The 27,316-nt window shown below is 49.1% G+C and overlaps 1 protein-coding gene across 1 annotated transcript; it reads right to left on the reverse strand.

Moving 5' to 3' along the window:
* Positions 1-11,436: 11,436 nt before the first annotated feature.
* Taf8 (TATA-box binding protein associated factor 8) lies at positions 11,437-25,854 on the reverse strand. Its single transcript, XM_052745534.1, has 9 exons — positions 25,797-25,854; positions 24,459-24,615; positions 22,892-22,990; positions 22,490-22,552; positions 20,855-20,979; positions 16,776-16,923; positions 15,974-16,116; positions 13,542-13,681; positions 11,437-13,306 (listed from the first exon to the last, which is right to left on the reverse strand). The coding sequence occupies exons 1-9, from the start codon at positions 25,833-25,835 to the stop codon at positions 13,294-13,296; spliced, it is 927 nt and encodes a 308-aa protein (XP_052601494.1). The 5' UTR covers positions 25,836-25,854; the 3' UTR covers positions 11,437-13,293.
* Between the last annotated feature and the right edge of the window lie 1,462 nt (positions 25,855-27,316).

Here is a 27,316-nt window from a genome sequence, read left to right on the forward strand (position 1 = left end):
TAAAGGTCTGTCTCAAGAGAGACATTTAAATTAAAATTCTCTGTCTCAAGAGAACAGGGAGGAAAGCCTTTAGGCAATTCCCTGACCATCCTCCTCTGATCTCTCAGGAATGGAACCCACATCATCGCGCACGTGTGCGCGCGCGCACACACACACACACACACTCACACACACCTGCACACAAAACTCTCTCTATATCTATCTATCTATCTATCTATCTATCTATCTATCTATATCTATAGATATATAGAAAAAGAAACAAATTATCTCTGAGGCTTTACCTTTCGTGGACATTTGCTTCTTACTTGCTGGTTCATTTACACAGATCCAACTAGAAGACTTGCCCACAAAGTGTTTTCTAGTCACTGGGCATGGTGTCACACACCTGCGACCCCAGGACTTGGGAGCTGCGGGCAGGAGGAGGAAAGGTTCAAGGCCAGTCTTGGCTGAGGTTGATCTTCCAGCCTCTGCCTCCTAAGCACTAGACTTTCAGATATGGGACACCTCAAGACTATCTGGTGTGTTCAAGGCCAACCTGGGCTACATGGGACTTTGTCTTGGAGAATAAAAACAAACAAACAAACAAACACCACCCCAGGAGAGGGAGACTGGAAAGGAGTGGAAGCCTCCTTCTGCTCTTTCCTTACCCAAACTGTGTCTAAAGAATACAGTCCACAGAGTAATAAAAACACCACTAACAACAACCCCACAAGGGGCTGGGGAGGAGACTCGATTAAAAGCACTGACTGTGCCGGGCGGTGGTTTCGTACACCTTTAATCCCAGCACTTGGGAGGCAGAGCCAGGCAGATCTCTGTGAGTTCAAGGCCAGCCTGGGCTACAGAGTGAGTTCAGTTCCAGGGGATCCATAGCACCAGGCACACATAGACACATGTAGGCAAAACACCCATAGACATACAATAAATAAAACTTTTTTTTATTTATCGTCAAAACTGCCGGGCTTAAATAAAACTTTTGTTTTGTTTTGTTTCAAGACAGGGTTTCTCTGTGTAGTTTTGGAGCCTGTCCTGGATCTCGCTCTGTAAACCAGGCTGGCCTCGAACTCACAGAGATCTGCCTGGCTCTGCCTCCCGAGTGCTGGGATTAAAGGCGTGCGCCACCACCATCCGGCTTTTAAATAAAACTTTTTTAAGAATTAAAGTAAAATAAAGTGTATCTGGCCTGAGGAAGGCAGTGAAGGGAAACCACCTCGCTTGGTTTCTTTAGACATCAGGGGAGAGACAAATGTCCCTGGGGAGCAGAAGGGAGCCTTCACACATGCACACACCAGGGTGACATCCTGGGAAGGTGAGAACACCATGCTCAGAAAACATCCTGGCTCACTCCTCAGCGGGGCTGTCTCCTAGGGATGCTATCTCAGACATCGCTCTGTGGGAAAGCTCCCTCCATCATCTTAATAAGTGTAAAATGAAATGCTTCTGAAATACTGTTTTTCGCTTATCAGATTGGCAGGAGATTAAAACACACGGTGTTGGCTGCAGTGTGAGAAAACGGGCTCTTTCTTCTCCTGGAGGGAGGCTAAGGCGCTACAAAGCTAGCAAGGGCATCTGGCAGTGGCTGCTCCCTCGAGCTGCTCAGGTTGCTGGAACAAAGCTCCATCCACTGAGATTTGTGAACTGATTTCTTACAGGTCCTGAGGCTTGGAAGCCTGACATCCAGGCAGACTGGTGTCCAGTGAGGGCTTGCTTTCTGGTTCATAGCTGGTGCCTGCTTCTGTCCTCCTGCTGCAGAAGGGACTGGACAGTTCTTCATTTTCTACTTTTGATAGTGCTTGAGGTGGAACCCAGGGGCTTGCACAGCTAGGTAAATGTCTTACCACCAGGCTGCAGCCCCAGCCCCTCTGAGTCTTAATCTCACGAAGGAAGGCTGTGACCTGGTGGTCTAATTGCCTCTGCAAAAGCCTTATCTCCTAATACCATCATCTCGGCAATGGGGTAGGATCTTAACCTGAATTCAGGACACAAATATTCATACTCTAAAAGCTAGCACTGGGGCTAGAGAGATGCTCAACAATTAGGAGTACCTACTATGGGCTGGAGAGATGGCTCAGCTGTTAAGAGCACTGGCCGCTCTTCCAGAGGTCCTGAGTTCAATTCCCAGCAACCACATGGTGGCTCACAGCTGTTTATAATGGGATCTGATGCCCTCTTCTGGCATGCAGGCATACATGCAGACAGAGCACTCATACATTTAAAAAATGTACTGCTGCTCAGCCTTGAGGATGAGCGTTCACATACAGCACCCACAATCAAATACTGTGGGATGGTCTGTATGTCAAATGTGTTGCTGATTGGTCAATAAATAAAACACTGATTGGTCAGTAGCCAGACAGGAAGTATAGGCGCGACTAACAGAGAGGAGAATTGAGAGAACAGGAAGGCGGGGGTGGACGGGTGGGGGTGGGGGAACGGACACTGCCAGCCACCGCCATGACAAGCAGCATGTGAAGATGCGGTAAGCGAGCCATGTGGCAAGGTATAGATTTATAGAAATGGATTAATTTTTTTTTTTTTTGGTTTTTCGAGACAGGGTTTCTCTGTGTAGCTTTGCGCCTTTCCTGGATCTCACTCTGTAGACCAGGCTGGCCTCGAACTCAAAGAGATCCGCCTGCCTCTGCCTCCCGAGTGCTGGGATTAAAGGCGTGCGCCACCACCGCCCGGCACGAAATGGATTAATTTAAGATATAAGAGCAGTTAGCAAGAAGCCTGCCACGGCCATGCAGTTTGTAAGCAATATAAGTCTCTGTGTTTACTTGGTTGGGTCTGAGCGGCTGTGGGACTGGCGGGTGACAGAAATTTGTCCTGACTGTGGGCCAGGCAGGAAAACTCTAGCTACAATCAAGCAGTTCACAAACACCTGGAACTCCAGCTCCAAGGGCTTTGACACCCGCTTTGGGTCTCAGCAGGCATGTGCATGCACACAGTCACACATATACAGATACACACACAAATGATGATGATTATAAAAGTTATGTTCCATATATTATGGGATAAGAATTCTGCTTCTAGGAAGTCAGTTCCAGATATACTAGTAAAATGACATCATGCCATTATATCATTGCTTGCTGAAAACATCCTCGATTATATCTTCAACATAAATAACAAGTAATCAATAAGGCATGTGATAAGACACTCTACAGTCACAAAAGCCAATGAGGATGTTGTTTATGTAGCAGAAATGACCTCTAAGTAATAGTAAATAGTAAGTTGTGGGGGGGCAGTGGGGATAGAAGATGGAATAAGCTAGGCATGGTGGTATAACCCCTGTAATCCCAACACTTGGGAGACTGAGACAGGAGGATTTCTGTGAACTTGAGGCCAACCTGGATCACATAGGGAAATGAGCAGTACATTCCTGAGCATGCTCAGTTTAAGGTCAATAAGAAGAAAGGAGAAACTGAGTGTGGTGGCACTTGTAGTCCTGGCTCTCAGAAGGCTGAGGAGGAGAACTGCTGGAATCTGAGGTCAGCCTGGGCTACCTAGCTGAGTTCAAGGGCAACCAACACAGAAGAAAGGAGAGGACAAGGGAGTAGTAGACACATTGGGGAAGCTTGGGCCAAGGGCATGGAGCCCGTCTAAAAGATTAAGGTGATGGGCAGGGATGCCTGTGGGCACGCACAGCCTGCACCATAAAGGAAGGGGTACTGTGAAGGTATATGATACAGGAGTTTGCCCTGAAGGTGCCTGCCCCCGCCTCACCTAGCAACCAAGAGCATGGTGACCTTACACCGGCTGCTTAGCTTTCTACTAAGAAACGAGGTGACACACATATAAACCGGGATGATTGTAGTGCACTCAGAGCTGAGAGTGAGCAGTGAGAGGTGATCTATTAGTGTTAGATGATGAGAGGCGATCTATTTATGAGAGGATCTATCTAGTGCTTAGTGCAGCAGCGTGGGAGCCAGTGCATGATCATAAATACACATACTTATACAGTATATAAATAAATGTAATCAAAATACAGTATTTAAAGCAACAGGAAGCAAAGACAGGTGGATCTCTGTGAGCTTGAGGCCAGCCTGATCTGCATAATGGAGTTCTAGGACAACCAGGCTAAGTTGTCTCAGAAAAAAGCAAAAGAATAAAGAGAAAACAAAGAGCATCTTGGGCCAGGTGCAGACCAGCATCTCAGTCTCCAGACTTAGGAGGTGGCTGCAGGGGTCCTCGGTTCAAAGGTGTCATCCTCACCTCCATAGTAACTTTGAGGATAGCAAAAATCAAAAACAAAACAAAACAAAAGTACATCCTGGTTTCTGATCAAAATGCAAACTCCCCAGCGAGCCTGCGAAGCTCCTGGGTCTGTGTCTCCCTTCACCTCCACAGGGAGTCCTCGCTACTCCCTTACAGTCTGCGTCTCCTCTCCGCCTAAAAGGTCCGTCTATCCTCCCTTCCTCCTTCCCTTCCTTCCTTTCTCCCTCCCTCCCTCCCTCCCTCCCTCCCTCCCTTCCTCCCTCCCTTCCTCCCTCCCTCCCTTCTTCCCTCCCTTCCTCTCTCCCTCCCTCCCTTCCTTCCTCCCTCCCTCCCTCCCTCCCTTCCTTCCTTCCTTCCTTCCTTTGACTTGGACAACCCGAAGTACAACTCAGTTGTCACCAGCCCCAGCCCAGAAAGGGACTAGGCACCTCCTCTGAGATGCCAGGTATCATAGCACACTTCTGTAAATGCTATCACACATGTAACATAAACACACACTTGTTTGTGACAATCACAAACAAGGCGCACTTGACTCCACTCAAATGAAACCATAGTAAGACACTGTTTTTTACTATCAGACCGGTAAAATTCCATACGTCTCAAGACAATGGCATCATAAGGAAGCAGGCAATCAGTGGGAGTGTAAATTGACACAAGCATATGTTTAGCAAGCATATGCAGCAACTGACACACACAGAGCTGTCTGCTGAATGAACACACAAAAAAAGCAGGAGGTGGGGTTGAAGGCTGAAGAGACGGCTCAGCAGTTATCAGCACTCGTTCTTACAGAGGACCAGATTCAGTTCTCACACATGGTGGATCACAATCATCTGTAACTCTAATTCTAGGAGATCTGATGCCCTCTGCTGACCTCTGTGGGTATTGCACACACACACACACACACACACACACACACACACACACACACACACACAACATATACAAGCAAAACACTCATATATAAAATGAATCCTTTTTTTTTTTTTTTTTTTTTTTGGTTTTTGGTTTTTTGAAGATAGGGCTTCTCTGTGTAGCTTTGGAGCCTGTCCTGGAACTCACTCTGTAGCTCAGGCTGGCCTCGAACTCACAGAGATCCGCCTGGCTCTGTCTCCAAGTGCTGGGATTAAAGGCATGTGCCACCACCGCCTGGCTCAAAATAGATGAATCTTTAAGATGAAAAAAGAACTTGTACTGCTTGCTCTTCCAGAGGATCCGAGTTTGATTACCAGCATCCATATCCAACAGTTTACAAATTGCCTGTATCTCCAGACCCAGGGAATCTGGCGCCCTCTTCTGGTCTCAGTGGGTTCATATCTCACAAGCACATACCCCTCCACCCAACACACACACACACACACACACACACACACACACACACACACACACACACTTAAAAATAAAATAAATATTTATTTATTTATTTAGAGACAGGGTCTCTTTCTAGAGCCCTGGCTGTCCTGAGACTCTCTATGTAGACTAGGCTATTCTTGAACTCACAGAGCTCCACCTGCCTCTGCCTTCCGAGTGCTGGGATCAAAGAAGAAGATGCCAAGCCGGGCGGTAGTGGCACACGCCTTTAATCCCAGCACTCGGGAGGCAGAGCCAGGCGGATCTCCATGAGTTCGAGGCCAGCCTGGGCTACAGAGTGAGTTCCAGGAAAGGCGCAAAGCTACACAGAGAAACCCTGTCTCGAAAAACCAAAAAAAAGAAGAAGAAGAAGAAGAAGAAGAAGAAGAAGAAGAAGAAGAAGAAGAAGAAGAAGAAGAAGAAAAAGGTGTAAAGGACCTGTCTGTCACCTGAGAGATGAGTGAAGGAAGAGGCCAGTGTCACAGCATTGTGCACCCATGAATCAGAAAGGAATTCTTTATTACTGACACGGAAGACACTGTAACCACTAGGAGAAAGCATGGTGTTAATACATGCTATAAAAGGGAGAGATATATAGAAGTGCTTGATGCACACAAGAATACATAAAACCATACCGACTCATCAGTAGGCCCCATGGATGAGGCCGGAGAGTCTGGGTCATGGGAGGAGGAAGATATTTGTTATATATATTATTAAATACATATATATATATTTCTGTCTTTTAAGTTTTATGATGTATACATATATTATCTATTCACAATTAAATAACTTACAACAAAGAAAAAACAATAAAGTAAATATAGAAGAGCCTAAGCCATTAGCACCAGGAGAGGAAATACCTTGAATTTGTTTGCAGGGCCAGAAGGGTCCATGACAAATCTTCACCTGCAGGCCGCTTCCTCCACAGCCTGCAGCTGGACCATCGAGTCCAAGCTGATGTTCAGAGAGTCAAGCACTGGCTTCAGGGGGAGCCTGAGAGAGGGAGAAGAATAAGCCTGTCAGCAGGAAAATTCAGAGGTGGCAATAAATGACAAGGCTCGGGCTCTTGTTCCTACAAAGACACCAAGAAGGGCCTCTGAGGACGCTGGCGCACCCTGGACACACCGCTGGGCTGGAGCTGTCACTCAGGGGTAGAGCATACACCCAGCATGCACAAGGCCCTGAGCTCTGTCCCCAACTCCAGAAAAGGAAGGAGAATTACATAAAGCCCTTGGAGACCCTGGGGACCCTCAGCATAAAGGAGTGAGATGCTTCCCAACAGTATGGGAAGGCTCACCAGCTCCAGCTGCCCTGGAGTAGTCCTGATTTGGAGGTGACAGAAATGTCCCAGCCCTCCTCCCTAGCCAGGTATAATCCAGCTTTACAAGGGTAAAGACTCCACAGAGATGTTACTAGAGGAACAAGAGCCTCAGGGCCAATCAGGACTGCCGCTCAGGCCTCTCAGGCTGGCTCCATCAATCTGCACCTCACTCCCTCTCCCTCCTCCCCCCCACCCCTCACCCCCACATCTGCTTACTCACCTCTTCCAACCTCACTGGCCAACCCCACCCCACTGGGATCTCAACAGAGGCTTCAGGCCTCAGGCCAGCCCTTCACTCACACCTTCTTTTGGTCAGAGGAGGCAGAACAGGTTCCTGTGTGTTTATCCATCTCCCTGGCAACACAGGCAGGAGGATGTCATCCAGGTATCTATCTGTAGGTTTATGTTTCCCGCCTCTCCTTAGGTCCAGGTACTTCTGGCTCTCTGGGGGTCAATCCACCCCCAGTTCCTGTATGGCTAGCTGCCCCCCTACCCTGCCATGAATCATAATTGGCAAATGCCAAACTGTGTGGAACTGACTGAGAGAAATAGTGTTTCTCAGACTCCCTCTAACTGGAATGTCGCAGGCCTTCCCACGATCCCCTGCCTACCCATCCCTCTGAACAGCGGCCCAAGCCCTTGTCAAGTGGTACCATCCCTGACCTCCCACCCTCCAGGTGCACACATACTCCTGCCTCTGACCAGGAGTGTGCCTGTGTGCTGCTGCTCCCTTTCCACAAAGATGGATGCATTTTGTGTCTGCTCATCTAGAACATTCTTTTCGGGCCATTTTGTAAAAAGTGCAGCTCCTGCAGCAACTCCTGCCACCCTACTCTGTGGTGAGTGCAGCCTTGATCGGCCCTGCCAAGGAGGCGGCCACTCATATGGCCTGCATCACCAGGATCCTGAAAGTTGTGGGGTGGAGGGCAAGACCTTCATTTCTCTGGTTGGGCCCTCCCCACAGGCCCGCAGTGCCTGCTGGGCTTCTGTGGGGCTCTGCCTCACACTGCCCGCTCCCTGTGTTACTAGCCCAGACTTTGCACACTACTACCCCTTGTGACTCTTAGTTTTCGTGTCTCCCAATCCTCCATTTATCCAACACCATGAACAGTCCTGCTTCCCTTCCAAGGCTCGCCACCTGACTGACGCTCTGTGAGTGTTTTGAGCTGTCCGTCCTCAGATACTGTAAGTGCTGGGAAGGCAGAGACCTAGGTCCACTCTGTGCTGTTTGCCAGCAACTATACCCATATGGTCACCCATAGAAGCCCAATGGCTGTTTGTCACATGAGTGACCAGAGATGGGAAGGGTAAATGGGGAGAAACTGGAGGGCTGGAAGGAGAGGCAAACGGCAGGAGTGAACTGCACACCCAGATGAGTAAATGCCTTCTCCTTGCGGGGTAGGAAGCCCCGCCCTCCCCTCCACAACTTACGATGGTATTAGTTTGGTTTTGTTGTCTTGTGTTGTGTATCATTGTGAATGAATTCCCTGGAGGCAGGAACTCTGTCTATCTTGTTCAGCACAGAATCCTCAGGGTTGGCACAGAGCTTGGCATGCACAAGAGGCTCCAGATCTGTTATTTGCTAAATCAATGGAGGACGATGACCCACAAGAGCACAGAACTGTCAGGGGACCTCGTTGGCACTTGGGGCAGTTTGGAATCGGGGTGGAAGGTCTCTGAGAAGATCTGCAGTCTTACTGCAGGGGCAAGAATGGGGGATGAAGGCTGGGCAAGAGCACGGCACCCCCAACATTTGGGGGAGCAGCAGCATCTGGTGAGGGAGGCAGAGGACTTGGAAATGAGTCCACGCTGCCCAGGCTGCACCCTGCCCCAAAGTCAGAACACCTGGAAAGCAGAAGCAGGAGGATCTCTGGGAGTCTGAGGTTAGCCTGCTCTACATACAGTTCCAGGACAGCCAGGACAGGACTACAGAGAGAGACCCTATCTTTAAAAAAAAAAAAAAAGTATAACCAGATGGCTGGGTAGAGGGAACACTACAAACAGCCGGCTGCTGAGGCCAGCTGGGAGGTACTGGCTGGAGGCGGAGGAGCAGAGAATCACGCCCACCGTCAGAGATAGCACTTCCAGGACCCTCCCTGGCTGGACAGGCTCACGGGAAAAGGCATCCAAGGAAAGGAAGACCAAATTGTTGATCAAGAACAGGTGGGGGCGACAGAGAGCAAAGAAACAGTATCAAAGAGGGGACACAGAAAGAATTAAAAACAAAACAAAACAAAAAAACACAGCATCAAAGAGGGACCCAGAAAGAATAAAAAACAGTATCAAAGAAGGAGACCCAGAAGAGAAAAAGTGTCCAAGAGGGGACCCAGAAGGCAAAGAAACAGTGTCCAAAAGGGAGTGGCCACTTACTGGTCGCACCCCAGGCAGAGGCTGTGGACTGACCCAGGACCCGGCAGGGCACCCAGGACCCGGCAGGGCACCCAGCAGTGGGGGTCTCGGTTTGGCTGCAAAAGTGACAGTGTCAGGTGCTCAGCATTGTTCTGGAGCTTGCTGTCTGTCCCAGCAAGACTTTCCTGAGCACACCCTGAAGCTCATTAGTGACAGGTTCTCCACTGCCCACAAGCCCATCAGCTCCTTCTCTCTGAGGTGAAAAGCCCCTCAATTTTTACCTCGGCCCAGGGCCACTCCGCTAACGCCGCACATCCTCACTTCCCTCACAACTAAGCAACCCCATGTTTGGGGTGCTGCAGCTCCTGGGTTTCGCTCTTAGAAGAAAGAGCAAAGTTCCCCAGCCTCTTCACTGCTCCCTCTTCCAGGAACGCATAAGCACCCAAGAAATGACTTCTGCCTGCCATCCTGTGACTGCAACCAGAGCCCCAGAGGACGAAGGAACCAGGATGCGGGGAAGCCGTAACACGCAGAGTCCCATCACTGTGCTAGCTGCACCTTTCATGGAAAGCAGATGTTTCATTTCTGTGTGGAGGGTGTGTGTATGTGACGTTTGTGCATCTGTGTTTGTGTGTGGAGGGGGCATGTGTATATGTGCATGTTCGTGTGTGTATGTGTGTGTCTGTGTCTGTATGCGCAAGTCATGTTTAAGGACAGGGTCTACATCTTCCAGAACGGCCCGCCAGGCTGGGGCCATGTCCAATTTCTCTTCCCACCCGTGAGCCAACCAGTGTGTGGATGTGGAGTGGAATCGCTGAGTACATGGAGTGACCAGTGCATTAGAGGGACAGAATCACCAACCACTGGGAGGCAAGAGCATCTAAGGAAAACCGCATGGACTCTGAGCAGAAGGCCTGGGTACCACTGCAGATCCTGAGCAGGTCAGTCCTCTGTGACCTCAGCTGCAAAGGCCGTAAGAACATTTGCTTTTAGAGTGCATGTGAGGGTTCATGAGTTGGTGTTGGTACGTGTGAAACAGAACTGTGGCTAGCTAGAGTATTAGCCTCTATTGAGATGGGAGTGTAGTTCAGTGGAAGGGGACTTGTCTTGCATGCACAGGGCCCCCAGAGTACATCTTATACACACACACACACACACACACACACACACACACACAATGTGGAAAAAAATGATAATTAGAACTGAATAAATATCTTGACTTCAAGGCCAGCCTAGTCCACACAGAAGATGGAGGCCAACCAGGGCTCTCAGTGAGACCCTGTCTCCAAAGGAAGCGGGTAGACAGAGATGGCTCAGGGGTTAAGAGTGATGGTTGCTCTTCCTGAGACCCTTGGATGGGTTCCCAGCGTCTATATTTGGCAGATCACAATTTCTTTTTTCTTTTTTGGTTTTTCCAGATGGAATTTCTTGAGACAGGGTTTCTCTGTGTAGCCCTGGCTGTTCTGGAACTCACTCTGTAGACCAGGTTGGCCTCGAACTCAGAGATCCACCTGCCTGTCTCCCGAGTGCTGGGATTAAAAGTGTGCACCACCACCCAGCTCACAATTTCTTTTAACTCCAACTCCCAGAGACCCAGTGCCCTCTCTTAGACTTCAAGGGAACCTGCCCTTTGATTCTAGCATTCAGGAGGCAGAGGCAGAAGCAGGCGGATCTCTGTGAGTTCGAGGCCAGTCTAGTCTACAGAGTAAGTCCCAGGACAGCGAGGGCAGTTACACCAAAAAACCCCGTCTAAAAATACAAAAAAAAAAAAAAACCCAAAAAACCCAAACCAACCAAACCAACCTCACTGCAGATGTCTAAGGTGCAGTTCAGAGGCAGAATGTGCATACAGGTTGTCACAAGCTAAGCACGAAGCCAGCTGTGCCCTAGCACCTGTATAAAACAACAAATCTCAGCAAAGAACAGGAAAATCAGGGGAAACGATAGAATGGTGACAACATGCTAGTGTTGAAGCTGAGTGAGGAATCGTTTTTTCATTTCCTGAGTGAGGACTCTTCACACACTTCCTAATTTGGGATGGCTGAAGCAAGAGAATTGCCAGATTTAAGGTGTGCCTGGGCTACAGAGTGAGTTCAAGGCCAACCTGGACATCTTAGTGAGACCCTATCTCAAAACTGAAAGTTTAAAAAAAAAAGCTAGTCTTATATCCAGGAAAAGCTGTGTATAGTATTTATTTGAAAGGCTCTAGGTTCAATTCATTTAAAAAAAATTTTATTATGAATTTTAATACAGGCTTTTCATAAATCACACTTTATTTTTCCCTCTAGGAAGACTTCCCTCCCAGCTTACAAAAATAGAAATATATAGACATACATTGAGAATTATGTGTCAACACAACACCCTTCAGGTCCCTGTCCCAACACCCCTCTTCTAGAGAAATCACAGCAGTGCAGTGCCGAGGTCAGGGGCAGCAGCAGCAGCCCCCCCACTCCCACCTCCCACCACATGCTCAATGGGTGTCCACTTCAGACGGCGACAATGGTGCAGAAGTACAGACGTGCTGACCAGAGCGTCAGGAACAGCAGGTGTGGGACCTCCTGTCTGACCTGGGGACTGGATTTCAACTGACTGGGCCATGAGTTGCCAAGTGTATCACAAGCTCTCCGCATCCACACAGGCAGTCTTCCTGTTCTGACCTGGAAGTTCTGAGTCACCATGAGAACACTCCTGTCTGGTCCAGAGCCAAGGAAGCTCACTGTTCCTAGTCCCTCCTTCAGTTCCAGACAGAGCTGTTTTCCTCCAGGCAAGGGACCGAAGACTCCAGAGAGCAGCAGGAAGGTGGAACCCCCCTGCCTGATTACCGGAAGCCAGGTATGGTGTCTCACACCTGTGATCACAGCACGAGGCAGGAGAATCACTGAGCCTGGGATACAGTGACTTCTGGGATAGCCTGGGCTCCAGAGCGAGATTCCGTCTCAAAAACACACATGGGCAGGGTGAGAGTGAAATGAGGAGGAGATGCAGCAGCACAGGTGGAGTACAGAGAGAAAAATTAAACACTGACCCAGCACTCCAGTCCACGAACGACTGATCTTCTGGACGTCCATTTCCATGTCCCCGCCACTCTTCCTTGGGTTTGGTTTTTCAATCCCTCTTTTCAAACCAGCCAAGATACCAACTTGCCCAGTATCTTCCTTGAGGCACGTTTCATGATTAGTGGGCAGAATGATGGATGGCGTCTTCTCTCCAGGAAGGTGGAGACGGGCGAATGCAGACTTGCTTCTTGACAAATGCATGGATTCGGCAGGACCCTCTCAGCGGACTCCCTCCAGCGAGTGGGAATGTGGCTTTCCACCACCAGTTACGTTTCTCAGCTCCACCTAGCTCTCAAAACAAGTCCCACCCCCACCTACTGAGCCCTCTTCCTGGTGCTTAAAATCCAGGGCTCCTCTACCAAGTCCTGGGAGAACTAGCTATATTCCAGGCTCTGGTCAGACCATCCTTCCCAGAAGGCTGTTCCGAGGCACCCGTCCCAAGGGGAATGATCCCCTCTGCTGTCAGCTCTAATCAAATGCTGGTCAGAGATTCAAGGCTGCTCTGATGGCTGTTGTCATCTTTATTAACACACGCACTCCCAGCTCCTGCCAGCCCCAGATCAGAGCTGCAGTGTGGGCCTGTCTCTAACATGATGAGGGATACAACGTCACTCTCCACCAGCTCAGCAGGGATCTTGGGGCCCAGGTGCAGAAAGAAGTGAGAATGAGGTTCTGGGCTGGTAAATCAATGCCATGATTCTTTTGGGTCAACGAGGGGATCCGGGTGGCCTGGAAGATACACTTGGCAGTCTTTCCGGCAGGGCACAGGGCAGCGGACCTTCTTCTTCCTACCACCTTCCCTGGCCCTCCAGGTTTCAAAGGAATCAAGTCCTGTGATTAATCAAGGAAGTCACCTGGCCTATTTGCAAAACAGGTTATCTTCATAGAAGGCTGCTACTAAAATGATCCAGCCTGGGCAAGGCCAAAAAGACCTCACCATCCTCTTCTCTCTGATCTCACGCCCCCAGGAAAGCCGTGTCCTCCCCCTTACAGGGCAGTCTCCGTCTCAGCTCACGAGAGGGACCTAGAAAGAAGAAGAACCAGAGAGCCTGCCTCGGGGCCCCTCATGCTCTCCCAGGGGAGAGCAGCTCTAGGCCTCACAGGGTTGCCCTGGCTGCAGGACACGGGCAGCAGGTGCACGTGGGAGCCGAGGAGGAGGCAGAGGAAGATGACTTCCTCTTGCCCAAGCAGTGCTCGCCAAGCTCACACCACTGCTGAGCCTATTCCTACCAAGGAGCAAACAAGTGACTCCAACTCACTTCTTCCTGCGGATCTTGGGCTTCTTCACAGGCCGCAGATAGGGGTTATCGATGACGCTCTCCTCTCCGTTCCGGCTGCCAGACAAGGAGGAGTTCTGCTGCAAGACAGATGCGTTCTCCTTCTCAGCTCCGGAATCCTCCTTTGAGCAAAAGCCGAGACAAAGCAGAGCGCCAGTGGCGTGAGGAAAGAGACTGTGCCCACAGCGAGAACCACCTCTGGTGTCTCTTCACTGAGATGTGAGAAGACGGAGCCACTGTCTTCCCAGGGTCGTCATCTCTGCCCCAGACTCGGGGGACCTGAGCAGTGCTGACTCTAAGGGAGCTTTGGCAAGGTGAGATACTCCAGGGGCCTCAGCCTCTTCAGAAGGGGGGTGGGGGGGAGAAGTAAAGGAGACCTGGGAGTGAGGGTTAGAATTTACATGCTGCTGGGAAGAAGCCCAACCCAACGGGATGAAAAAAGGAAGTGGCCGTGGGTACCCTGGAGTAAGAGACACAGGATCAAAACAAATCAGAGCACAGGGCAGCTCTCCTAGGCCCAAACTAAGTCCTAACACATTTCTCCAAAATCTCTCGTTTCTGACACTTGGAACGAAGGACCAATAACCATATTCCAGCACGTTCCAGAAGCTTCGGCAATCCTGAAATGAAGCTCAGCAAGGCAAGGCGGAGTCCCCAGATACCCACACTTACATTCTGTCAGTGATGCCTGTGACCTGTAAATTGGGATCAATGTTTTGTGCGTGCGTGCATGTGTGCGTATGTGTGTGTGTGTGTGTGTGTGTGTGTGTGTGTGTGTGTGTGTGTGTGTGTGTGTGTGTATTCAGCGTGAATTTAAATTTAAATTTAAAAAGTGACCTGGATACATGGGTAATTGATTCTCTTCTCCTTATTAATATTTATACTCTCCTTTGGTTCCCATATTCTTTTTTTAAATGTATTTTTGTACTTCTTTGAGCAGTGGCAGCAGGGTCAGGGCATGAAATACCACACCCCAAACCTGGCCTGGCCACTCACTCAGGCCTAGCAAGCAGAAGCTGGCCTGGCAGCGCCCCCTAGTGGCATACCAAGGAGGAGCAGAGCGTCCTCTTCTCCAGTGGGAGGTTGAGAGGCCTCAGACCCCAGCCAGCAGCGGCTGCTGTCACTGTGATACTGTGACCAGATGGCACAAAATGAACAGAAGATTCCTCTCAAGGGACAGTTGGCCTGGGGTGCAGACACCAGCCTTGGGCTTACTGGGCCTGAAGACTCTGGATGACTTCTAGGTTTTACTACGTACCCATACTATCTCATTAAGTCTGTTCTCCCCCAAAAAGTCATTTTCCTGTAGAGGACATGTGCTTGACTCCTGCACTAAACCCAAGGAATGGACCCACAGCCATCAGGGTCCTCTTCAAAACGACTGCCACAGAACACTGTGCTCACGTGGGGCCAGGTGTGGGGGCGGTCTGTGTGGACACCAGCTCCTGGCCTGCTTGAGTTCTTAAGGGCACAACAGAGTATCACCTACCACTCCCTCCATCTACCATTCCTCCACATCCAGACTCCAACATTACTATCTATTACTTGTGCCTTAAACATGCTCTCAGATAAGAGTGAGTGACATGAAGGCTAAAACGTTGGCTCCAGGTCCCACAAAGTAGGATGTGGGACAGCTTATAGACATGCTACTTTCTGGTCCCCTTCAGGCACAGGCAGCTTTGAGACAGGAAGTAAAGCATCCAATTGACTCCAACATTGGTAGAAAAAGTGAGGGGTTTGTCACGAGCTCCTCGGGCCGCCTGGCCAAGGCAGCCCTGTCATCCCCTCAGCACCAGCTCCCAGTTCTAACTCCATCTGCCGGCTGACAGCTTCACGGAAGCATCCCGGAGGCATGTCACATGCCATGCGCCTTAGCTTTCCTCGGGTGCCCCACCCCAGTCCTCCCTCCTTCAGGCGCTGAGCCAGTGAGTTCTGCAACCTCACTTGGATGGCTGTTCGGCCTGAAGCAGCAGCGGGGACCACGAGTGAGCTCGCTCGACCTCAGGCTGGCCTCGCTCGCTCGCGGGGTGCTGTGCCACTCAGACTGCCCACCCCACCCCGAGACACACTCAGGCACCGGTCTCTTCAGTCTTTCCTCAGATGTCACTTTCTAATCCTCGCCCTTCCCAGCTCCATGGCAATCCTCTTCAGCTCCCTGAGGGTGGGCTGTGTCTGTCCTGCCTTCTAGTTTCCCAGCACCCGGAACAGTATCTGGACCCGCAGTGCTCATCAGTATCTCCAAATGAGTGATTCATTTGGAGATCGGTCGGTCGGTCACACAGGCCTATCAGGCAAGCTTCTACCAGACAGCCAGAGACCCGGGGGAGGTGCTGCTCAGCTCCCAGGGGTAGGAGCCTAGCGTGGGATAGGCTGTTGTGGGGGTACTATGAGGCAGGCAGAAGGGGAGAACCCACCGTGCTGATATGAAGAGCGAGGTTCTCGGTGTCTGTCTGCTCATCCTGCTCTGAGGAGTCTGTCTCCTCCATCTGCTGGATCTCCAGCTCAGAGGGAAGCAGGGCTGTGAGGTAGGGGATGGTGAAGGGTCTGGCAGCAATCACTGGGAAGTGGAAAAGAGACACGACTGTCGAGCAGCCAGAAGGAGCCAGGCCGGAATGCCACCCAGCTACCATGACCTTGAGCTAGTCCATTTCCCTCTCCTACAAGCCGCCATGTTGTGCAAAGGCCTAGATTGCTAAGGACTGCTAACTCAGGTCTGGATGGGCTGCCTGAGGTGACGTGTGGGAACGGTCAGCGCCTGGTGCCCCTCAGCCACACGACTGCAGAGCAGGCACCGAGTGGAAGCGTGCTGAATGAACAGACCAATCTCCCCACTCACCTCTGCATAACCCGAGCTGAGTGACTCGGTCAGCAAAGCCTGAATGAGATGTAACCCAAGAAAGGACACTGGCAGGCAACTGGCTGCAGACGCCAGTGTCCCTCCTACCACCTGGGCACCATTCCACAGGAGACTGCTGCCCAGGCAGGGCTCAGCCACCAGTGAGGTAACCTAAACTCACTGCCCTGAGCAGCTTTCTGTTTGGAGTCATCAGTTCAGAACAGTCTCTCCGGGCTTGGGGGAAGGACCAGAGGTCTGAAGAATAAACTGCACTAGAGAAAAACACGAAGCCTTGCTCATCTCTCCCCACCACACCGAGAGAAGGAAAGATGGTGTGATTATCTCCAACAGGAAGACAGGCTCCCAGGGGCGACTCTCACAGGGGAAAGTGCTGACGTCATCCTTGAAAAGACTCTGGGTCTCGCCCGTCTTGGCCATGAAGCGGGTGAGCGCTCGCTCCACGTCTCGCCTCTGAGACGCAGCCTTCTCTCGCAGGACCTGGTAGTCGGACACCGGCTCCCGGTATGTCTAGAACAAGAGAGAGACCAGGCTGAGCCCGGGCCGCCTTCAGCTCTCCTCAGGCCCTGCTGCAGCTGTGTCCTTCTGAGAAGGCCTGCTAACTAATGTTGGAGTGAAGCGATGTGACGAGCAGCATAGGAAAGAGAGAGGACCGTCTCAGTACACACACCCTCCTTAGGAAAAACGCAAACGTCTAGCACAGCTGACCACAGCAGCGAGCCTTAGGTGTAAGACATCCAGCCCCAAGGGGCCCTGGGAGGGAGGGCTGGCCCATGTGCATGTGCATGCCGCACCATCCTGCGGTTTTCAACACCCTCTCCAAACAGACACACGGTCCGAAGATCCCTCTGGAATTACAGACTACCAGCCGTGGTAGCTAGCACACGGCTTTATCTCATCACCTGGGAGGCGGATGCAGGCAGAGCTCAGTGAGGTCAAGGCCAGCCTGGTCTAAGGAGGGGGAGGGAAGGAGGGAAGAAGAGAAGGAAGGAGGGAGGGAGGGAGGGGGTTAGGAGGGAAAACGAAATACAGACTGAGGGGAGGACGGCTCTGCAGACAATGGCGCTCACCAGCCTGACCACTTGGGCTCCATCCTCAGGACCCACGTGGTTCAAAGGGGAACTGACGCCCTCACATTCTCCACTGACCCCACACATCCCTGCACCACACACACACTGGGGAATGCCCACCCACACAGATAAATGAAATAAACATAATTTATTTTAAAAAGGAAAGAAGGGCTGGAGAGATGGCTCAGAGGTTGAGAGCACTGACTGCTCTTCCAGAGGTCCTGAGTTCAATTCCCAGCAACCACATGGTGGCTCACAACCATCTGTAATGAGATCTGACACCCTCTTCTGGCCTGCAGGCAGAACACTGTATACATAATAAATAAATTTTTTAAAAAAAAAGGAAAGAAAAACAGACTGAAACTGTTACTGTAAGGACAACTGAGAAAGCCAAAGACAGGAGACTCCTCCCAGTCAGTGCCTTGTTGGCCGTCTCTGGGGAAACACTCGAGATCTAGTAAGAAAGAGAGAAGACCAAAATACTTTACACTCTAAGGGCAGAGATGACATTTTAACACTGACCAAAAACAGCTCTTCATGACAGAAAGGCAGGTTTTTTTCTTTGTAAAGATTTTTCAAGGGCTGGAGAGCTGGCTCAGTGGTTAAAACACTTTTGTTCTTGCAAAGACCTGGGTTCAAGTCCCAGCACCCACATGGAGGCTCTCCGCCTCCTCAGGCACCAGGCATGTATGTGGTACACAGACATACATGCAGGCAAAAGCCTCATATACACAAAATAAATCTAAAATGATAAAATAAAGAAGATTTTTTTCAAAGGCCCCCCCACCCCCGCCCCGCCAATCTTCTAGTACTGGAATTACAAACATGTGTCCCTGCCCTGGCCTGAGTGGTTGTTTTTTACGATGTATTTTACTGTGTGTACAGTGGGGGTGGTGTGCCCATGTGTGCGGGTGCCTGAGGAGGTCAGAGACATCAGATCTCCTAGAACTCCATGAGTTAGCCAGTTGTGAGCACCCACTGGGGTACTAGGAGCCACAATCAGGTCCCACGGAAGAGCACTATGTGCTCTTAACCCCTGAGCCAACCCTCTCCCGTCCCACAGAGTTTTAAAAGGAGGTACTTGTGAACTTATTTACTGTGTGACAGTCAACTGAACTGTGTCATCTACAGACTTCCTATCGATACTTAAACATACGAACACAATTTCCTGACGTGTCTAAAATCATCCTAAAATGAAAACCAGATTTTGAATATGCTTGTTAAAAACATTAAGATGTGGGGTTGGGGATTTAGTTCAGTGGTAGAGCACTTGCCTAGCAAGCGCAAGGCCCTGGGTTCGATCCTCAGCTCCAGAAAAAAAACAAAAACAAAAACAAAAAAACATTAAGATGCAGAATCTGGGCATAATGGTACATACCTATAATGCCAGCACTTGGGAAACAAGAGGCAGGATGATGACTGCAAGTTCAAGGCCAGCCTGATCTACGGAGGGAGTTTTAAGCCAGTTTGGTCTATAGTGAGTTTCAGGCCAGTCAGTGTTACAAAGTGACACCTGACTAAAAATAAAACAAAAATGTTGTAGTTGTTTCAATGACATTTGACATTCAAGAACTTGGAATTTAATTTTGAAATAAGAAACCCTTATTTATATCTATCTTATGCGTGTATGTGTGCTGGGTGTGCAACAGGCTAGGCCAAGGGTGTTACCACTGAGCTACAACCCTAGGCCCTAGCTTTGAAGATTTTATTTATTTACTTATGTATGCGTGGAGGGGGGAGAGAAAGGAAGAGTGGAGGGGAGAGAAAGAGAGAAGGGAATGCTCACACCCACGGAGGTTCCTGTAGAAGAGAATGAGAATGTCCTGGAACTAGTCACCCATGGCTGTCAACTGTTCAACACAGGTGCCAGGAATTGAACCCGGGTCCTCTGAAAGAGCAGCAAGCACTCTTAAACGCTGAGCCACCTCTCCTGTCCTGGTTTTTTGTTTTGGTTTGTTTTTTTGGTTTTTTTGTTTTTGTTTTTTTGAGACAGGGTCTCACTATATAGCCCTGGTCTGTCCTGGGACTCACAGAGATCCTCCTGCCTCTGCCTCCCAAGTGCTGTGATTAAAGGTGTGTGCCACCACACCTGGCCACATCTTTCAGATATAACTTTTTCAACTAAAGAACCATTAAATAATTTAAAGTAGCCAAGTGGTGATGGCACACACCTTTAATCCCAGCACTCGGGGGAGACAGAGACAGAAGGATCTCTGTGAGTTCAGAGGATCAGAGTGAGTTCCGAGACAGCCAGGGCTATTACACAGAAAAACCCTGTCTCAAAGAAAAAGAAAAAAAAAAAAGAATTAAAGTAAGCTGATCTAAAGATTGAGCTGCAATTTAATATCCTACACCAAGATTTCAGAGAGAAAAAGCACAGGCCATAAGAGAAGGTCACGGGTTTCAGAACTTTTAATAAGGGTGAGGTTACCTTTTAATGTACACTACCTGTCGTAGATTAAGTGATACTACTCACATAAACAAGCACTTTGATGCAGGTATAATGATACACACTTGCAATCTCAGCATCGAGACAGACGCAGGAGGACCTGGAGTCTGAAGTCATCTTTAACTCCACACTGAGTTGGAGGCCAACTCAGAGTCTCAAACAACCAACACTAAAAGGAGCTTCTTAAATTATCTTTATTGTCAGGACCCATTCACACACTACAGACTGAATTGTGTTCCCATAAAAAATGTCTAGATAGCGTGAACTCCTAACTCCCGGCATCTCCGATGGCTTTATTTGGCAACAGAGTCACCAGAGATGTCATCACTTAGGAAGAAGTCCTGAAGTAAGGACAGATGGTATCCTCAAGGGAAAACAAAGTATTTTAAACTGCAGAGACAGGAAGGTTGGAGGACACACCTATAAACCAAGACGTGCTGGAGAAATGCAGGCATACCCTCAGCTAGGGTGAGGTGAACACGGACTCCCTGCAGGGTTCAGAGGGAGCGTGGCCCTGCTAACCCCTGAATTTTCAACTTCTGGCCCCTAGCCTGTGAAATAAGACCTTTCTATTGCTCTAAGTCACTACTTTGTAGCACTTTATCATAGCAGCCCCAGGACACTAGAGAGCCCGCAGTCCAGGGCAAGGGCTGGATCAATTCCTTCCCTGAAGCCTGTCTCTCTCTTAGAGACAGCCTCTCACTCTGTAGCCCAGGCTGGCCTCAAACTGATAGCAACCTTCCGCCTCAGCCTTCCAAGTGCTGGAATTACAGGGGTGAGCCACCGGACCCTAGAACGAGACTCCTCTGTCTAGGGAAAGTCATGGTGAGAAGTGACTGGCACTTGCAACCCTTCATCAGCTGCCCTGACATCACTCACAGCCCTGACATCACTCACAGCCCTGGGAGGCTCCACCACTCACCGGCGTTTTGATGTAGGTGTGGGGATCCGGAAACTCGGGAAAGTGGCTGGGGATGTGTGGTGGGTGGGGTCTGTTCTGCCCTGCAGTGAGGGCCTTGGGTGCCACTGGCTGATTGGTCACCGGAGCTGCAACAGAGTCACAAAGGTCACTTCTCCACCCCTGCATTCAACAGACAATAGTCCCTGTTCAATCCCCGCTCTCCCCACTGGACCATGATTAAGCATCTCGTATTTCTATTGATAAAAGGCCCTCCATAACCCTTTCAGATCTGCACACAATGCCCCGCCGTGCCAGGTAATCTTGCTTGATATTTCCATCTGTGACAATCTGCCTGTAAGCCCTTTGCATCAACAGGAGAGAGGCTTTCCTAAAGCCACTACAGAAAAGAGCACGCTAAAGTTCATTAAGGGCGTTAAATGAGCTGCTGGCTGCCTTTCCAGAGACCGTGAGGGCACCAGGAGCAGTGTTCAGTGAGCACATGCTCAGCATGCAGGAGGCCCTGTGGTCCAATCCTTAGCACACACACACTGTTGGGGAAGTACGGGCTTAACTCTAAGAGGGAAAGAAAATGGCGCTTTCCACTGCTTCCCTCCAATACAGGAGGCAAGACGGTTCAGTGGGGAAAGATTCTCGCCACCAAGCCAACCTCCAGGACCCACATGGTGGAGGAAGAAAGCCTCTGACAGCCACATGCACACTATGGCATGTGCGTGTGTGCACACACACGATAAATCGATACAATATCTAAAAAGATGCCTATGCAAAAAAGCAACTTTAAGAAACAAATACAGCCGGGCGGTGGTGGCGCATGCCTTTAATCCCAGCACTCGGGAGGCAGAGGCAGGCGGATCTCTGTGAGTTCGAGGCCAGCCTGGGCTACCAAGTGAGTTCCAGGACAGGCACAAAGCTACACAGAGAAACCCTGTCTCGAAAAACCAAAAAAAAAGAAACAAATACAGCAAGTTACCCCAAGTCGTAAAGACTAAAGCAGTTCCTCCTTATTTAACTTAAGGGACTCATTTATCTAAAGCAGAATTTAACTTTCTACATAAAGGGACACATTATACGTATTTTAGACTTCCTTTGTTCGCTTGTTTTTGAGCCAGAGTCCTGCCTGTGTAGTGTAGCTCAGGCTAGCTCGGACCTCATTATGCATCCTCGGTGCATGAGAACTCTGGAGCACACCCTCACCCCTCAGGAGTGCTAGGATTACAAGTGTAGCCACCAAACAGTGGCAGTTCGGATTCTGCAAGGCACAAACTCTGCCTGTATAACTGAACTCAATCACAGATATGTGAATACAGCTGCATGCCGATGTAAGCTTATTTACAAAGGAAGCAATGGACACATCTGCCCACAGAGCATAGTTTGCCAACCCTGATCTAAAGAAGCAAGCGCTTCCCAGTCTTCAGGGCTGAAGCACAAAAGCAGCAGTTCAGATGTGGTTTAGCTGCGTGGTGGTGAGTGAGCGCCACATCCTAACCCCACTGCCCAGGTAAGACAGGCTGTGGGAGCCAACCCAGCCCGGAGACTGGAAGGGAGCCTGCGACAAGGAAACAGCTGCCACTCTGATGGATGGCTGCCCTAGTCTCCAACTTGAGTACTTACTAAGCACTTGGGTTCAAAGCCACTTACGTGCAGTGATGACCATCCTCTGAGACCGTTTTGCATAAGCTGGAAGAGTGTCCACATTGAACCCTAGGGACAAGAGAGCCAATCACCTCCTGGGCCGCTGGATACTGAACACAAAAGGGAAGTTCATACTGTGGAAAGGGAGCTTAAGCTCCCAACTTAGCCACTATTCTGCCCCTCAAAAGAAGCTCCAGTAGAGCCCCCCAACAAGGACTTAGAGGGGTCTCTGAGATGAGTTCAAAGAGTCCCTTCCTTTTAACTTTCTAAACTAAAAGCAAATCAAGGAAAACACGAGGGAATCCATGAACACCCAGCAGACCCCCACACACACCTCTAGGCTTTCCTCCCTCCCTAGTGATCCTAACACAGAGACGAGAAAGCACTAGATGCTGGAGATGCACTCACCCATTTCAACCAGTGTGACCACGATATCTGACAGTGTGGGCTGGGTCCTGGCTGTGTGCTCGCAGTAAGACTTGGCACTTCTCCCGATTTCTGAGATGTCTACAAGGGGCAAAGGCCACAGTTCCTCCAGAGTTCAACACAGAATTAATTACCAGGGGAGCCACCAGTTCTATATACACCCAGTGACCACAGGCTAGGGTGAGGTGGTTCAACAGGCTCAACAGGCACTTGTGCACACTCACAAATTCCCAACAATCTGAAGGTGGGAAAGATTCTATCCACTGACAAATGCATGGATAAACCAACCGGGACATACACATAAAACGGAGCATTTTCGTTTGTTTTGAGACAGGTTCTCATATAACCTCAAACTCCATATGTAGCAGAAACTAGATTTGAACTCCTGATATTCCTGCCTCCACCTCCCAAGGGCTAGGATTATATGTGTGCCCACCCTATCTAACTCTACAAGGGAATGTGTACTCAGCCCTCAAAAGGAATGAAATCTATAACACGGACAAACTTTGAAACATTATATTAAATAAAAGTAAGCCAGGCACAAAATGACAAATATTTTCAGATTCCACTTATCTGAAGTACAGAAAAAGCAAATAAAAAGCAAAATCAAAGCCAGTGAAATGGCTCAGTGGTAAAGGTGCTTACTGTCGGTGACCTGGGACTCACACAGCGGAAGGAGCAAACTGATCCCCACAAGTTATCCTATGACCTCCATGTGTGTGCTATGGCATGCATAAAAGGATGTGATATATATATATCATATATATATATGTATATACATATATATATATGATATATATGATATATATATATGGTGGTTTGAAAGAAAATGGCTCCCAAAGGAGTGGGACTATTAGGTGTGACTTTGTAGAGTAGGTATGGCCTTGTTGGAGGAAGTGTGTCACTGTGGGGGCAGGCTTTGCAGTCTCCTATGCTCAAGCTACTCTCGGGTGTCACAGTCCACTTCCTGTTGCCTACATATCTAGATGCAGCCAGCAACATCTTGTCTGCCTGCATGTCGTCATGCTCCCCGCCATGATGATAATGGACTAAACCTCTGAAACTGTAAGCCATCTCAATTAAATGTTTTCTTTATAAGAGTTGCTGTGGTCATGGCGTCTCTCCACAGCAACAGAAACCCTAACTAAGACACTAAGACTATATATATATGTATGTATATATATATATATATATATATATATCTCAATTCAAAGCCAACTAGACAGAAGTTCTTGGGGCTGGGGAGAAGACAGAAGAGCATTTTGTTCATGGGTACAGGGTTTCTGGGCATGAATAATGCTGAGGACTGCACAGCACTGTGAGTGTGCACTTAATGCCACTACAGATCATTAAAATGACAATGTTGCTACGTATCTCTTAACACACACATAAACATCAAAACAAACGGTCTTATTCTACAATGAACAATTTGTGTTTCTTCTGTCTGAAGGTGAGCCTCAGGCTTCCAAGAAAAAGGGAACAATATCTAAGATGGAGTTTCTGAAGCTCCATAAACGAGAAAGAAGATCCAGTGTTTCTTGGTACTCACAGCTCTGCAGCATCTCTGTCAATGTTTCCACAGATGCTTTCTCAGCACTCTCAAATCCTGCCTCTGTCAGCAAGGAGCTCACAACCACTTGCAGAGTCCTCCTCCTGGCCAGATGGTAGTTATCAGCAGGATTAGTGGATTGTTTACTTCCTGATCTCTGGGAATCAAAGCCCAGAAAGAGGAGACTTTTAACCACTAGACAAGGATGAATGAAACCACAGAGTTCATACAGCATCAATGGCGAACAGAAATCTCACTATGTAGTTCACTGAGGCTGGCCTAATGCTAAATATGCAGCCTAGGATGATATTGCAATCCTCTAACTTCCACCTCCCAAGCATACAAATTACAGGTGTGTACCAACTTTTGCCTGGATAGCAAAGATTGTCTTTTGCTAAATATTTATCAGTGTTTAATACTTAGACTTACAGATCTCACCAAATGAGTAGTAACTGAGCACCCAAATCCAGAGACTTCCAATAGAATAAATGCTACTTGCTTAAAAAAAAAATTTTACGTGTAGATGTGTGTGTTGTGTGTGTATGTGTATGTTAATATGAGTGCCAGTGCTCCCGGATTCCATTTAACTGGAGTTACAGGTGGTTGTGAACCGACCCTGAACTCAGGTGTTCTGGAATAGCAACAGCAGGCCATCACCACTAAGCCATCTCTCCAGTCCCTTCACTTCTTTCTGGAGCAAATTATCAGAATATATACACGAGCCTGGCAGTGGTGGCGCACACCTTAATCCCAGCACTTGGGAAGCAGAGGCAGGTGGATCTCTGTGTGTTCAAGGCCAGCCTGGTCTAGCGAGCGAGTTCCAGGGCAGCAGGGTTACACAGAGAAACCCTGTCTCGGAAAAAGAAAAAAAGAAGAATATATACACGATTTGCGGGATTAGACGAATAAATACTGTCTCTTGTTCCATCTCCACACCACTTTATTAACAAGGAAAATTAACAGTAACAACGCCGGACGCAGAGGACGGCTGAAGTAACCTCAAAGAAAGGCAAGGAAGGTAAATATTTTGAAAAGGAACTCCCTTCCAACTTTGGCTGGCCAGTAAGAGGATGAAAACAGCCTCTTCAGGCCAATCAGAAGGTGTTCCGGGTTCCCACCCTCAACAGGGAACGAGCCAATCAAGTCTCAGGTGCACCAATTTAGGAGGCCGCCTCCAAGTCCCGAGCGGCGGGGAATGTATTTGGCCAGAAACATTTTCCAACCATCGGATCTCAGAATGGGCTTGGGTTTCTCGGTCCGAGATTGTGGCTCAAACCATGGAAAAGATCCAGAAGACCCAAACTCTCTCGGCTTTACGCCGCGCCTCCCCATCCTTACCGTTCCGGAGCCACCAGGCCCGGCCGCCGTGTCGGCCATCTTGCTCTCGCGTAGTGCGCGTGAGCGCGGGGCACGATGGGACTTGTAGTTGTGGGGTGGGGAGGTGGCGAAGGGCGGTGCTCGCCGAAAAACTACGAAATGTGTGTAGGGGGTTGGGAGGGATAGGTCGAAAGACCCCAGCTCGTGTGACTTTGGGTGAGCCACGCTTTCTTGGGCCTTTCAGCGGCTATGGCAATGGTTCTGGAAAACAGTGGGTTGTACCGAGTTAAAAAAGAACCTATTTTGGCCAGAAGCCAGCCATCTATAATCCTAGCACTTCGAGGCTGAGCCGGAGGATCTGGAGTTCTAGGCCAGTTTGGGACTACATACGGAGACCTTCCCTGTAAGAAAATACACAAACAAATAAATAAAGTGTAAAAACAAAGCTATTGATATGAAATAGTTTCTCAGAAAGAATACACTTAAGAATGCAATTTTGTGGGCTGGAGAGATGGCTCAGCAGCTAAGAGCACTGGCTGTTCTTACAAAGGACCTGGGTTCAATTCCCAGCACCCACATGGCAGCCTACAACCGCCTATAACTCTACCTCCAGGGAATCCGACACCCTCACACAAACATACATGCAGGCAAAATACCAATGCACATAAAATAAAAAATAAACCATTAAAAAAAATGCACTTTTGGGCTGGAGAGAGAGCTCAATGGTTAAGACTACATACTGCTGTTGGAGAGAATCGGAGTTCAAAAATCTCAGCACCCATGCTGAGTGGCTCACAACTGCCTGTGACTTCAGCTCCAAGGTAATCTGATATCCTTTTCCAGTTTTGGGGGCATTCACATGTTCATGTTCAAAGACACACACACACACACACACACACACACACACACACACACAAATACAATAATAAAATTAAGTGCTCTTTTTAAAAATGTATGCATTTAAGACGAGCAGTGGTGATGCACACCTTTAATCCCAGCACTCAGGAAGCAGAGCCAGGCGGATCTCTGTGAGTTCAAGGCCAGCCTGGTCTACAGAGTGAGTTCCAGGACAGGCTCCAAAGCTACACAGAGAAATCCTGTCTCAAAAAAACAAAACAATAACAACAACAAAGTATGGATTCACTTTGTGTATATGGCCATTCTGCCTGCAGGTATGTCTGCGAACCATTTGCGTGCCTGGTGCCAGAGAAGATGAGAAGAGGGTTTTGCATATCCCAGAACTGGAGTTACAGACTGCTGTGAGCTGCCAGGGAATTGAATCTCTGGAAGAGAACCAGTGTTTTTAACTGCTGCAACATCTCTCCAGTCCTTAAAGGCACGTTTGAAAAGACTCTAGAGATTGTCTACATTAGCAGGGTTTTCCCAATTTACCTGATTTTTAGCTTTACCTAGCTGGGCCCGCCCAGTTCCAGTGATCTCACTCCCTCAGAGAGGATCTTAGTATTGGTTGTTTTGTTTTGTGCGAGCCTATGTTTCATGTAGCCCAGGCTAGTCTCAAACTTGCTCTGTAGCTGAGGATG

The sequence above is a fragment of the Peromyscus californicus genome, unplaced genomic scaffold (genome assembly GCF_007827085.1).
Source record: "Peromyscus californicus insignis strain IS unplaced genomic scaffold, ASM782708v3 Scaffold_19__1_contigs__length_69161282, whole genome shotgun sequence".
Taxonomy (NCBI): Eukaryota; Metazoa; Chordata; class Mammalia; order Rodentia; family Cricetidae; genus Peromyscus; species Peromyscus californicus.

What these genes read in the sequence shown, in the direction of transcription:
- Taf8 (XM_052745534.1), bottom strand. Translation starts at nt 25,835, where the DNA reads ATGGCCGACACGGCGGCCGGGCCTGGTGGCTCCGGAACG. An exon ending in ACACCTACATCAAAACGCCG is followed by an intron (nt 16,924 to 20,854) that starts GTGAGTGGTGGA and finishes CTCTTGTTCTAG; the next exon opens with ACATACCGGGAGCCGGTGTC. An exon ending in TGACGTCAGCACTTTCCCCT is followed by an intron (nt 16,117 to 16,775) that starts GTGAGAGTCGCC and finishes TCCACTTCCCAG; the next exon opens with TGATTGCTGCCAGACCCTTC.